Source organism: Prinia subflava, chromosome 5, assembly GCF_021018805.1.
Source record: "Prinia subflava isolate CZ2003 ecotype Zambia chromosome 5, Cam_Psub_1.2, whole genome shotgun sequence".
In the NCBI taxonomy this organism is placed as follows: Eukaryota; Metazoa; Chordata; class Aves; order Passeriformes; family Cisticolidae; genus Prinia; species Prinia subflava.
Window position 1 is genome coordinate 17,094,398 of NC_086251.1, and position 13,569 is coordinate 17,107,966.

A 13,569-nucleotide genomic window follows, 5' to 3' on the forward strand; every position below is an offset into this window, starting at 1 on the left:
GGAATCCAATAAGGAGTCCAGTTGATGAAAAAGCAAAGGAATTAGCATGAAAATAGAGGCTGGTGTTTTATTACTTCACATCAAAATTTCTCACTCCTGTAATGTTGTTCCTTTTCCTACTTTTGGAGTGTCTGACCACGTAGCCTCCTGTGTTCCCTCTCTGTCTCTGAGCACACAGATCTGTAACCTCCAGTGGTTTACCTGCTTGGCATAAATAGCAACATTTCTACTCAAGCAAATGGAGCTTTGCAGGTTGAAAGCAGCTGGAGCTAAGTCTCTTTAAATGTCATACCTAACACATTTTCTAGGGCTTTTTCACATTTTCTTGAGAAAGAACAGCACTACCCAGACATGTCAAAGTGTATTACCGAATCTTCAGGTTTGTTAAATGAATGGCAGGCATTGCTGCACCAGACAGAGCTAGGACACATATTCATCACTCAACCATGAGGTCAATACAGCTCTTGATAAGGATATCTTATTTCTTGAAGAAAAGAAGAAAATAGGGGGAAAAATAAGACATGTGGAAGTGGGCACTGAGCAACAGACACCTATCATTAAAATATAATCTAGTTCATTATTTTTTATGACTTTTATTATGTTTACTGCAGGGTGAAGCCCAATTGAACTCATTAATTTGGCAATTATACAGAACAAGAAAAGAGGGCCTTAGGCTTTGAGTTGCATCCAAACTGCTTCAAATGACAGGCACTACTTCTCTCCACCAGCTTTTAGAGTGAGTGGGAAGCGGGGAAGGCAATAAATTAACAGCAAAACTTCCACCAAGATACATACAATGAAGAGAAGAAATTTAATTCTGAAGGTTTTCTGTTTTAATGGCTTTAAAAACATGTGAGATGAGAGTATTGTATATTTCTGTGATAATGATGTGCCAATTTTATGAAATTCTTTCATGCCTCTCTACTAGTAAATGCTCGAAAGTGTTGAAAACACAATATATTCCCTTTTTCTTCCTGGATATCTTTACTAATCCCTACTTCTCCCTCTCCTGAAGTCTTTGTCCCTCTCCATATTGCAGTATTACACTGAGTGCCCATCTCACACCAGATAAAAGCCAGATCTGGGGCAAGTTGTGAAGACAATACCATTGTCACCAATTACAAAACTTCAAGCTCAAAATTCCCATCCAAGACTAATGAATATTTCATACAAGTCTCTTAACAAGAGGCCAAATTGCCTTGGTTGGCAGGCTAAGTCTACGGGCATTGGGTGCACAAACACAAGCTGTGAAAATAAAAAGGAATAATTTGGCATCTGTTGCATATTAGGAAGTGTTTGGAGCAGCACTCTGGCAGGGACTTCCAAACCTGCCACGCAGTGATGCACATTTGTGCAGTGAAATGCTTGAAATGTACACTGACTTTTAGGAATGAGCCTGGTGAATATGAAACAGCTTCTCCACGTCCTAGTACTGCTGCCTAGAATTAACACTGCGCTTCCTCTCGCAGCCAAAGATCCCTGTGAATTATCTTAGCAGAGCCTCCTGCATACCATCCTGAGGATGCAAACTCTCCTGTACTAAAAGAAAGACTTTTTGATGCACAGTTAGTGCCAGTATAAGCCACTGATTAGCCTCTCCAGTCCCAAAGAGTGATCTACTTGACTATCAAATGAATGAAGAGAGAACATGTTACAAACCCAGCATATTCAGCAAGCTGTGAGAAAATGATGTGGCTACTGGGAGACTGTTTCCTCACCTGTTGACCCCACTGCCATTACTGAGGTATAGATTTTATGCAGGGTCCTCATCAAAAGAATCATTTCACATCTCTGTCCCACCCACAGGCCAACAGGTTACAAACAGATACTGATCCAGAGCAGAAATATGTCAGCTTATGACATTCAGCCCGGGAAACAACACTGGTATTTGCTGGAAAAAAAGGCACAGTACTTACTCTGGGGATGATTCTGGGGTTAAATTAGACATCTCTTCTGGTGTAGGTACTGCTCAGGCATGGACAGCCAGGGAGAGGGAGAGAGAAAAGAAATTTGGTGATTCAGTACACCTTCCATTTTCTGCTTGTATGCCAACAAAATAATTCTGCACTCGCTTGCATTTGCCCATGGCCTCTGCAGGCTAATTCTGAACGCTGGTCATATGTCTCTAGATCTCTGCACCTAATCAAGTGCTGCATTTCAAGGCTCACTCTACCCTTCCTTAGGTCCATTAGGTAATCTTGCACTGGTTTCTGTGGTTTTGGGTTCAGACCCAAACACACTGTGCCAATGCAACTGCTTTGTAATTGCCTCAAAGCCCAGCTGGATGCAGCTCAATCACTGCTGCAATTCTCTGCAGTTCTCTGACCACCTCAGAGACAATGGCACTGATCATCACAGTTCAAAATCTAACTATTCCATGGCTGTAATTGTCCTTTCCCATGGGATCATGTCCTGGTAAAACCACAGGGCATTGGGATAGCTGCTGCTGACGTCCAAGGATAAGGCATGTGACTTTGGGTGCCCTTTGCTGGCATGCAGAAAAGCCACCTGGAGCCTGAGGAAGAAAATTTTGCACATCTCAACACTCTAGAGACTTAGAAAACTGAAGTAGGCCAGCAGATATGAAACCACTGATTGTATTAAGGAGATTTTTGCACCAATTACCAAAGGAGGCAAAAAAAAGCATTAACCAAGATCAAAAAAGCTGTGCTTCAGAAGGACAATTTCAGCCCATTGCCTCTGGCTGTCTTTTTTTTTAGCATAAGGCTCAGCCTGTGGCTGTGAAGAGGCAGTGGAGCACAGCCACAGGGGAAATGGCAGAGCCCTAGGTTCACTCGCAAAGCAAGTGAAGAAACTGAAGACAGATTTTTCTTGTGGTCTAAGAGACACAACAAGGATAGTAAGAGCTGCATGGCTAGAGTGTGAAGCGGGCTTAAAGATGCTGTTGGAGCAGGGGCAATGGCACAACAGAGCCTGCTCACATGTGGGTTAGGGCTCGGCTGATGCTATCACTCTCATTTTCCACACCAATATTCAGTCCTTGGTACACAGAATTTGCAGAGCCACAGACAGGTATAAAATTCCTGCTGAATGTCTGCTCAAATCAGAACCACCCTGTATGTTTGGGTGAGTACTCACCTTGTAATTTCCGACGATGGAAGCGAGGAGACCCCAGGAAACTATTCTTGATGGAGTTGAGCCGTGTCCTCCAAGGCATTCCTCCAATGCTGGGGCTGGATGGTGGTGTTGGGTTGGGTGTGCCTGCTGGGCTCTCCTTTGGCGTATGAACAGGTGTCCCCTTGGGGGTAGGGAGGGGACTTCCCCTTGGAGAGGGGTGAGGGGTGACCTGTATGATGGGGATAGATTTGGTGCTTGGGTCAGTACTAGAAGGGAGCAATCTAACAGGAGACATAGGGTTGGTCTGCACTTTAGGAACGGCCAGCTGTGGGTTAAAGCCGGCAGCAGGCGAGCGGCCCTGAGCATTCTGCACAGGGTTGTTCTGGGAAGAGGGGGCGCTGGTATTGCTGGCAGGGAGTGGGTTGGATTTAGTAGACTGGAGTGGTTTTTCAGCCAATTTGCTCTTGGATGGCAAAGTCTGCGTCTTTGGGTTGGGCTGAAGTGCTGGCTTTGGTTGGAGTACATGTCCAGGCCTGGAGGCGTTCCTACAAGCATCAGGGTCCAAGGAGACTTGGGGTCGGGGAGAGAAAGGGAGGTCGGAGGTCTGAGGGGGGATGAAGAACTTTCTGATAGGCTACGAGACAGACGCAGAGTGTCCATGCACATCAAAAACAGTGAAATACGCAAAGAGCGGGCGAGCAGAGAAAGGAAAGTCAGAACAAAACCCATCCGAGTCACAAAGATGCACCATGTCACAAGGAGACACAGGAGATGGAGGTGAAGGGGCAGTGGGGGGGAGGGATTTTGCAAAGAAACGAAAACAAACAAACAAAAAACAAAAAAAAAGACATGCAGTTAGCTGGGAACACAGCATATTCAACAACAGCAGCAGCGGCAGCAGCAAGAACAACAGTGTCATAACAGGCTTCATCATATTAACCAACCACGTGTCAGCAAAGGAAAACAACAGAAAGAAAAGTACAACAAAGGAACAAGAAAAAAAAGAACAAAAGAAAAAAGAAAGTAACCAAGAAAAAAAGAAGAGAGAAATGCCATCTCTCTGGGATTGTTCTGATTGCCCTGCAGTGAGAGAAGCACGATGCTGTAGGGAGGTGAGGAAGGGGAAGAAGAGCCACTCAAGCCACAGACAAACTGAGATGTGCCAAGAACGGGACCACCTCTTTCAGCTCCATGTGCCCATAAGCAAACCCAGTAGAGAGATGAGACTCAGAACAGGTGTGTGATACATACAGAGTGGCAGGGGATACACACAGTTACTGCACACACCAGTCAGAACCTCTTTCCTTCCACTTTACTCCTGGCTGGGTAATGCACCAGTTGCAGCCACCCATTGCAGAAAGAGGGGGAAAAGGGAGAGTGATGCCACCTTGGCACCTATTCTCCCACCCTGATTTTGGAAGGTTAAATTGCTCAGTCTTCACTTGGAAGCTTCAGAGCACACGACACCATGAGAAATATATGAACTCAGATTGGTGTTTGATTTTTAAACTGCTACAGCAAAAACTTCAGTAAGGTCTGGTAAATTTATTTATCTGGGAAGAGATGATACTTTCCATCAGACTTTATGCTTCTCCTCCAACACCCCTTATTGCATTGAAGGATAGCTTGATAATCGGAATTTCTGTCATAAAGTCTCAGCAATTAGGTCCCAAGTCTAAGAAGAGGGTGGGGGGAGCCATTGTTTTGTAAGACACAGTTTAAAAAGAAAAAAGACAAGCAAAGTTCATAATCCATCACTAAGGTATCAAAATGGGATTATGATTTTTTTTTCCCAAACAGGAACATTTACATGTGTTAAGAGGTATTTTGGGAAACCATTCATACTTTGACAGCAAACAGCAATAGACAGACTTGGAAGGGTAGAAGCCTTTTAAGGGATATTAGCAAGCTAAAAATCACATTTAAAACAAACAAACAAAAAAAGTCCTTACAAATCATTGCTATTACCACCTTAGATTACAAGTACTGGAATAATTGTAAAAATAGAAATCACTACTCAAGATATTCAGCTTTGGTCTACACTTAAGATTCAGATTTCTGTGGAATATTACCTATGAAAAATTACACCATCACCCATTATTATTATCCATTCTTGACACCTAAAAGCTGTAATCAAGAACTAACCAGACATACCATGTACATGTATCCTTGCCTCAAATCTCAGTCCCAGGTGAACACACTCACTAGGGAGTTTCCTCCCTCGGTGTGATAGATTAGGACAATGTTGCCATATTTAAAAAACTGCAGAAGTGTATTTAAGACTTATGTCTTTAAATTGTTTGCATCAAAGTGGAATTACTTCAAAGAACGTTGGGTTAGGCCACCAAGATTAAAAGAAAATCAGTTCATCAAAGTATTTGTATTACTACTGGGATTGTAAAGTTAAACCTAGGCCTGCCATGTTGCTAAATTCTCATTGTCAATGAGCAAGTAAGGGGAAAAGATGAGGAAAGTGGCTAATTTGTGGAAGTCACTATCGGCATCTGACTATTAACTATTTGCAAATGACACCCATGGATAAAACTCAAAGACTGTTAATTGCAAATGTTTCCTTGCAATTTTCCTCTCATACATGTTTGATGGTTTGAGAAGCAGAGTTGAAAGAAATAAAGAAAGAGTCGACTCTGCTTCTTAAGCCATTAAGAATCTGAAGAGGCACCCTTAATAACCACATATTTAATAATGAAATGAAGAACAAGATTAGGTCTCGATTTCAGCTGGTGCAATGTGGAACACCATTAGCAAGATCTTGTGAGATTTGAGAACTTTTATTTGCTGCTGAATTCAATTCCTCATAGAACTGAACCTAAGCAGTGCAAAAAGGGAAAGGTGTATTTGTTTTATAAAGTATGTTCTTTTTCAATAATCTAAGGTGCTATTAGAAGCATAGGTAAGGACATTTAAAAAAATATGATTTTTATTCCAACATTTCCTTTTAAGCCTCAAATGTGACCTGCCTTAATGATCTGCTGAAAATGCCACCTGATTGCTAAATCCCTTTGAAGACTATTTAATCAACTGCCTATTAAGTAATAATGGTAAGATACAGTGACTACGGGACAGATCTTGTCAAACTTATTCTTTGATGTTGTCCTACTGAGATGTCAGAAACTGATCCCAAGAGATCAATTAATAAAATCAAGATTTAGTTTTTCTTCACTGCATGCTTATTTTGTGCACAAAGCTGTTTCCCTCCTCTCTTCCAGTGGCAGAAGAGCTCTCAGACCTCTGCTCCACTCCACTGGCAACCAGGAGTCGCAGTGCAGAAAGAAGGAAATGGATCTTCACTGGTCCCTAGGACTTTAAAGACATCGTGGAGACCACAAGAACACTTATGCTGGTTTCAAAACAGGATAACAATTAGCAGGAGCCCATAACAGGTTTCAGAAAATAATTCAATCAAGCAAAGTGCTGGAAGCTTTACTAGACTATTAACTTAGAGCTGTCAGTGTGTCTTTATTCACAAGAATTACACAGAATATTATGGTGGAACTGCAATTTCAAATACTTGGAATACTGATGTTAGATTCATGTAACTAACCGTAGATCCATAGATGTATCCATACCCTAAGACATGGACTATATCAATTTCTAACAGGGTGTAGCATCTTCTCATGAAGTCATGGGAGGTATGTAGAAATCCTCCAGAGACTCTGGGCCAGACATTTAGGTAACATGCACTGTCACAGCCCACTGGACTTTTTGATGAAGTTTAGACTTTTGCTAGGCACTGCTGTCTTAAAGTGACTTAGCTGACCTTTTCAAGCACTAGTAACATTCACTTTTATCCCTGAAGAAGTTAACAAGAAGAGGGAGGCCTCTGTCATTACATTTAGAAACCATTGCAACTTTGCAAGAAATGTACTCTCAAGCATGTGTTGTACTGGCTGAGTATTGGTATTAGTTGAGTATCAGTATTTAGCTGACTGCATGCTTAAAAAGGGCATGTGAAAGTACCTTATTTATAGGGATTTGAATGTTCTTTACTCAAGCTAGTCAGTCAGCTTCTTACTTTACTTATAAATTTGCTAGCCCTCAAATTTCTGTGATTTATTTTCTCTGACTTCCTAATACGAGCTACTCTGAGGCAAACAGAAGATAACCAACATGGTTTGGTGCTCTGCTGTGACCTAATTGAAGGCAGCTATGAAAGGATTCCTAATCATTTGGTCTGAAAGCAGGCTTTATGCAGACCTCAGCTGGATCTGGAGCGTTTAGTCATAGCAATGTTATTCTGTGTGCTTATGAGACTGGAAAAGGGCAGGAGCACAGTGAGATCCCAGCTAAAAGTGCAGGGAACATGTACGAGAAATTCTCCACTTACATTTGTAAGTAACATTTCCCTCACCACCTACCAAAACTTACAAGCTGCCAAGGAAAAGCAAAACATCCCAGCTAAGAGCCATAGCTCTGGAGCAACAGATGTCAAAAAGCATCAAGCATGTGTGAGTGGATTGGACCAACAGATCTTGAAGCAGCACCACTTACCCTTGGACTGCTGAGAGGACTGGTGGAGAGCCCAGATGACGCTCCGCTGATTGACCGAGACCTGAATGGACACAAGGAAAACAGCCCTCAGAAAACTCAGACAAGAAACAACCCTGAACACCAGCCACCACAGGCACAGGCATGAAGTGAGGAGGAGGGAGGCTGTCACTGGAGAACGACATAACTCTTTCCTTTTCTTTTCTTTCCTTTCACTATTGTCACGTTTTTCAGTTGTCCCCCCTTGAAATCAAAGAAATGCTGTTGTGCAGGGAGAATACTATAACCATTTCAACTGAGGCAGTTGCTACTTTCTTTTTGGTCATCAAGCACATGGAAGCTACTAGGTCTGCTCTTTGCAAGTTGAACAGCTCAATTCAAAAGGATGGTGAAGACATTCATACTTGTGCTAAGAATTCTGCTTTGCACAGTGCTGACAGTTACAAAATGAGACTTTCTCTGTCGTAAGCAACATGGGAAAGCACCATGTGTACAAGGCACAAAGGCAGGGAGTTCTTCCAGATAATAATTAAAATCCCAAGACTACTTGACTCAAGCACACAATCATTTATGTGATGACTTCCCACTGAAATCTAAGATTGCATTGGCTTTGCCCTTTCCAGCTTCTCACTGATGGATTTCACATCTTTGCTCTTCAGTGAGACCTCTTGCTGCTGCATTAAGCAAGCCAGGTCTTCCCTGTGGAAAACAAGTTCTGCTTTTGTTGATGACTTTACTAATATCAAAATTACACTCAGGTGCCCTCAGAAAAAGGCCAATCAAGGGAGAGTGAACTCTCCTATCTGCTGACAAGGTCACCTATACTGTTAGTGGTCTTATGCTCTCCAGCAAAGGCCACCTACGAAAAATGTTGGCTGCTGACAATAAAATGTGCAAATGTGCTATGCTAAACGTGGTGAAAGAGCACAGGCCAGATTGGTCAAGCATTTCAGCAGAAGAAGCTTCTAGGAGGAGGGCTGCCCTGCAGAAAAAAATCCCCACACCTTACGTGTGCCTGTACATGGGTGAGCCCCAGAGGCAACAGCTTTCTATCTTTTTTAAATAGAAAGGAAGTTGTCTGGAAGACTGAAACATCTGACAGAAGAGGATTTGGCTAAGAACCTATTTGTTCAACAACCACCATGAAGCAGTAAGTCAACACAGTGAACCAACCAATGTCTCCTACCTATAATAACCTACCTATTATAAGGGCCATGAAAGCAATTACTTGCCTTCAGGTAACAAACCTGAAAAGGTGAAATTCCTGTAGGAAACAGAGTGCATGGGTCTATGTGTTTTAGTATGTGTCTCTGTTTACACACATATATTAAAAATTGATATAGGTCAGATACTCGAAGTCAGCTTCTACGTAAGAATATAAAAAACAATTTTAGACCATGAAATGTATCGGTTTACTCACTTCCACTCTTGTAGAATAAAACAAAAAATGGTCTCTAAAATGGTCTCACAGACATATATTATTAAATAAATTTGAGTAGTAGAATTCTTTAAAAATAAGTGAACTGCAGAAGAGGAAATATTTCTAAGCAAAGAGAAAGCTACAGCTGAACACAATGGTAGGTTCTGTTTCCTTTACTTGTATCCTTTGCCCTGATGGTTTTCTTTGTTTCACACTGCAGTTTGTCCAACACACTAAGCAGGTGAACACCAGAAGCCCACTCACAGCACACTTTTTTGACCAGATTAAGTCTCAATTGGCACCATGAAAATCTGGGGCACTCATTACATGCAGAAAATTCCACTTGGGTTTTTTCTTGCACCTTGCTGCAATCTGCCCATCATAGTGCAGCAGTAAAAAACTAGAGGCTCACTCTTGGCTTCCTTTTGCACTAGATTAAGCCTAAATTTGTACCATCAAGATCTGGGGCACTCATAAAGGTTTATGCAAAGTAATTTTAAGGGGAGAACTGTCTGCTCCACTTTTGAAAGATTACTGTATGTGCCTTTCCTGTAAGAGAAGTAGCTGACTGCACCACAGATGTGTCGTGCAGATGGGAAGTCCATTTAGCTAAAATGTTCCTTGCATGAATCATCAGGAAAAGCTTCTTCCAAACCATGAATTATAAGAGGAGGGCATTCAGGTGCCCAGAGATGCAGTTAAACACCAACTTAAAGGAGATGTTCCCATCAGCTCTTAATGGTGGTGGGAAAGTCCTCTCTGACACTCACCTGAACTCCAGGTTGATTAAAAGTTCCACTCTGCTATTTCCTTTTTGCAATCAGGTGTTTCCAACAGTCCTGAATTCTTCCTTCCCAAACCCATTGCCTTTTATTTTTTTACAAAAATGATCACACACATATAGGGCAGAATATGGCAGTTCCCACCTCCCAACTCCCCACTCTTTATTGCATGCAATATTTGAAAAATAGTTGTTGTGTACTGTGCTTTCATCCAGCCTAGGACCCTGAGGCAGGGGACATAAGAGAGAGTTAGTATGAAATCCTCCTGGAAGTGCATTCAGTATCCACATGATTGCTACTGAATAAGATTTATTTCTGCTGCTGATTTACATGCAAAATATATAAGAAGTAAAGTAGGCCCTACAGCAAGCTTCAGTTTGTCCACACTGGAAATTATATAGAGGAGCAGTGAAAAGACTTTAAAGAGGCCTGTGTTCAATTTAAGTGCCAAGGTGAAAAGAGAGCTGTACATTTTCAGAACTCTTCATCCTTCACCAAAAAGTGGTGGTATGGGATATGACACCAAGATGGAGGAGATTTTCCTTTCATCTTCCTCAATTTAACAAATCTCCCATAATTTACCTTTACAAATGGGACATGATTCTCAAACTGGCTATAAAAACTCAGTACCATGCCCTACTATGTGGTTCTGTACTCCAGTACAAAAAGTGCTAACAAGCAAAAATGTCAGATTTATCCCTCTCATCAAGATCATTTCAGCTGAGCAATGCTGTAATTCAATTTGCAAAAAAAACCCCCAACAAACCAGCACATGCACTGCTCCTGTATCTCAGTCAGGTGGACAGAACTGGGACAGGGCCAAAGGAGAAGAATTAAAACATTGCATTATGATGAAATGCTGTAATGAAAAAACAAGATTTTTATTTATATACATTTTTAGCCCTCTCACCACAAAATGAAAGTTTGAGGTTCTACAGCCAGCATTAGTATGGCAGACTTTTATGTCTTATTTGTGGAAAGAGGTACAACATCATCTCCATGGCTGTGAAATAAATTTATTTAGTGGGAAGCGTTTATTAGTGAGTAACCTCATAAGAGTCTTTACAGGCATTAAATGTTACTGGAGGTATTAAATCTAAAATTATTCCAATAACTTAATACTAAATGCAACAATCCAGGAAACTGTGAACACTGCGTGTGACTCATTTTGCTCTGTGTTTTGCATTCCGGTATGCTTGTGCACTAACTCAATGGAAATCATCAAAAGACTGTTGAAAATACAAGCAGGAAAGACAGGGCAGTGCTCAGATAAAGAGCATTCCCTCAAACACAACTGCCAGATTTAGAGAAGAGACTCTAGACCCTTACAAAGTGACACAGTTGTTTTGACAAGCCTGAAGGGAGGAATTCAAAAATAAGGAAGGCAGACCCAAGGTTTAGGAGGGGGAAGATGCAGAGGGCGTTCTAAACATAAGGTGGACACTGAGATCATTGCAGGCTATTCCTCCCATTCCACAGACTGACAATAACCTGGAGACAGCTGAGCTATGAAAGACAGAGGCAAAGGACTGAAACGAAATGTGCATGTGTGGGCTGTCGTTTGTAGTTGTGATGATTTTATACCTTATTCAATCTACTTCATAATTCAAAGTATCAAAGTTAAAAGGTCCTTAATTTTAAAGTAATTTTGTACTCATTTTAGCCAGCTGCCGTTAAGAGGAAGCCATGTGAGCCCCAGTTCATGTCTGAATCTGAGGGGCTTGAATCCAGTTTCCAGCTGCTTTCAGAGAATGCAGAATCTCCCGAGAGGTGCAGGGCTGAAACCTGACACCACGGAGGTGCAGACACAGAGAAACTGGAGACAGGAGAGGGCAGCTGGCCTGGTAACTGCACCACACATGTGGCACACGTACAGAGCATCCCTTCTCTCAGATCAGCTCCCAAATGCTTTAAACAGTGCCCCTGCTAGGACACACAGTAGAACACAAAGGCTTCACAGCACGAATTTAACATTTAGGTCAGATTTGGCATTTGTTTCTCCTTTGAATAACCATCTCCTAGAACTTTTTCTTACAATCCAAGGCAAGTTTGGTACCTTGTTGCAGTCCCAGCAGAACTTGTTTTCATAGCACAGTTTTACCAGGATGCTGAATACAGCCTCTTAGCTGGTCAAGCTGGAGCCATGCTTCCAAGAATGGGAGCCTGCAGCATGCATGCAGCGTGCAGTGATGCATCTGACTTGTGTCCCTGGGTGAAATGCCTTAGAAATTTTCAATTGGCTTCATTCCATGTCTGGTTTTGAAAGTCATTCCAGAAAATATCCAGCCAACCTCTTATTTGCTTCAAGCATGAATTGGGTGGAATTTGATACTCCTCTTTCCTTCCTCACTCAAAGCCAAAAAAATCTCAACTGAAACTTCAGGGTATAAGACGCCTGACAATGACCTGAGTTAACATGCAAGAGGTGAGCAGTCAGGCTGTGTTAAATTTCATCACTCTTACTTTTGGGTGTCTGAAAGGTACAAACTGTGCTTCCTCACACCCTGATTCAGGGAATATGTATAGAATACCTTGGATGTTCCTCTGTCTTACAGTCCCAACCATGCAAATAACACTGTGACAGCTCTCACTGGGAACACTCTTGCTTGAGACAGAAGGTCTGTTCATGGTAATAACCACTTGTAAGATGAAGCCTTACAGAGAGTGCAGAGGAAGGAGTGCAGGTGTTGGTAACACACTTCTTCCTTTCAGCCCATACAGATGGTGATGTTGAACAGCACCACCCTCCTTAATTGGCCAATTATACTAAAGTTCCACTTACAAATGGTTTAGAAAGAATTAACAGACATTGAAGCATGCTGCAAACATGAGAAGAAAATCCTAATTAGGTTTCTCAATGTATACCCTCTCAAGAAGTTTTTACTGTAGTCTGTAATGATCTATTACAATGGTTTTAATAAATAATAATTTAATATAAGATTTTCTTTCTCTTAAGTATTTATAAATGGAACTTTAATTTGAAGTGTGATTGCATTCTTAGTTGTACCTATGCTGCCTTTATTGAAAATATAGAGCTTTGAAGATATATCTGTCTCTAGGGCCATCTGTTCACCTCTTAAGAAAACATATTCTAAAAAGAGAGGGAATACTCAGCATTTTTTAATAGCACGGATAGGATTCAGTTTCATTAAAAAAAAAAGAAAAAGAAGAAAACTGGATAAATTAGGATCCAAATTAACTGGAAATATCAAACAGATACAAAAGTGCTAAATGGAGAATGGGTTTCATTCTCAGAAGGTGTCTGGTATCTGCACAGTGTCTGAGGATAGTTTTCTGTGCCCACAGACATTGAAATAGAGGGACAAATAAGAGAACAAAAAAAGAACCCAAAAGTAAATTATATGGAGTGTGACTCCAACATAAAAGCACACAAACACACACAAAAGCACCAAAAATGCTTCTTCCCACATCTCTCTCTCTCTCTCCCTGTTGTAAAGCCTCAGTCACTGAAGTGTATCAGCCTGTGTTGTATTTGGAAATTGCAAATAAAAGTTTCTCTACAAAGTTACAACAGGTCCCGCAAGAGGAATAATCCAAAACTAGAGCTTACCCCAATGGATCAGCACTCGCCATCCTCGGAAAGGGAAAATAAAGAGAGAGGGAGAGAGAGAAAGAAAGAGAGAGGGGTGCGGAGGCAGGTGGAGAGAAGAGTAGGAAAAGCAGAGTGAAATACTGTTCGGAGAACTGAATGGTCATAATCATTGCCACCGGTGCCTAAGTCTTTCCAGAGACCAGGAACACGAGGGGGACAGTTTCATTGAC

General features: G+C 41.6%; 1 protein-coding gene across 12 annotated transcripts in view; it reads right to left on the reverse strand.

Moving 5' to 3' along the window:
• Positions 1 to 13,569, reverse strand: part of BRSK2 (BR serine/threonine kinase 2) — a 304,023-nt gene that overhangs the window by 25,996 nt on the left and 264,458 nt on the right. For 8 of the 12 annotated variants that reach the window (XM_063398200.1, XM_063398199.1, XM_063398198.1 and 5 more), the window contains 3 exons: positions 7,588 to 7,648; positions 3,100 to 3,712; positions 1,917 to 1,965 (listed from right to left, as the gene is read on the reverse strand). In XM_063398200.1, coding sequence (XP_063254270.1) covers positions 1,917 to 1,965; positions 3,100 to 3,712; positions 7,588 to 7,648 — 723 coding nt within the window. The remainder of the gene's footprint in view (positions 1 to 1,916; positions 1,966 to 3,099; positions 3,713 to 7,587; positions 7,649 to 13,569) is intronic. The other 4 variants (XM_063398205.1, XM_063398204.1, XM_063398202.1 and 1 more) reach the window with 1 other exon arrangement.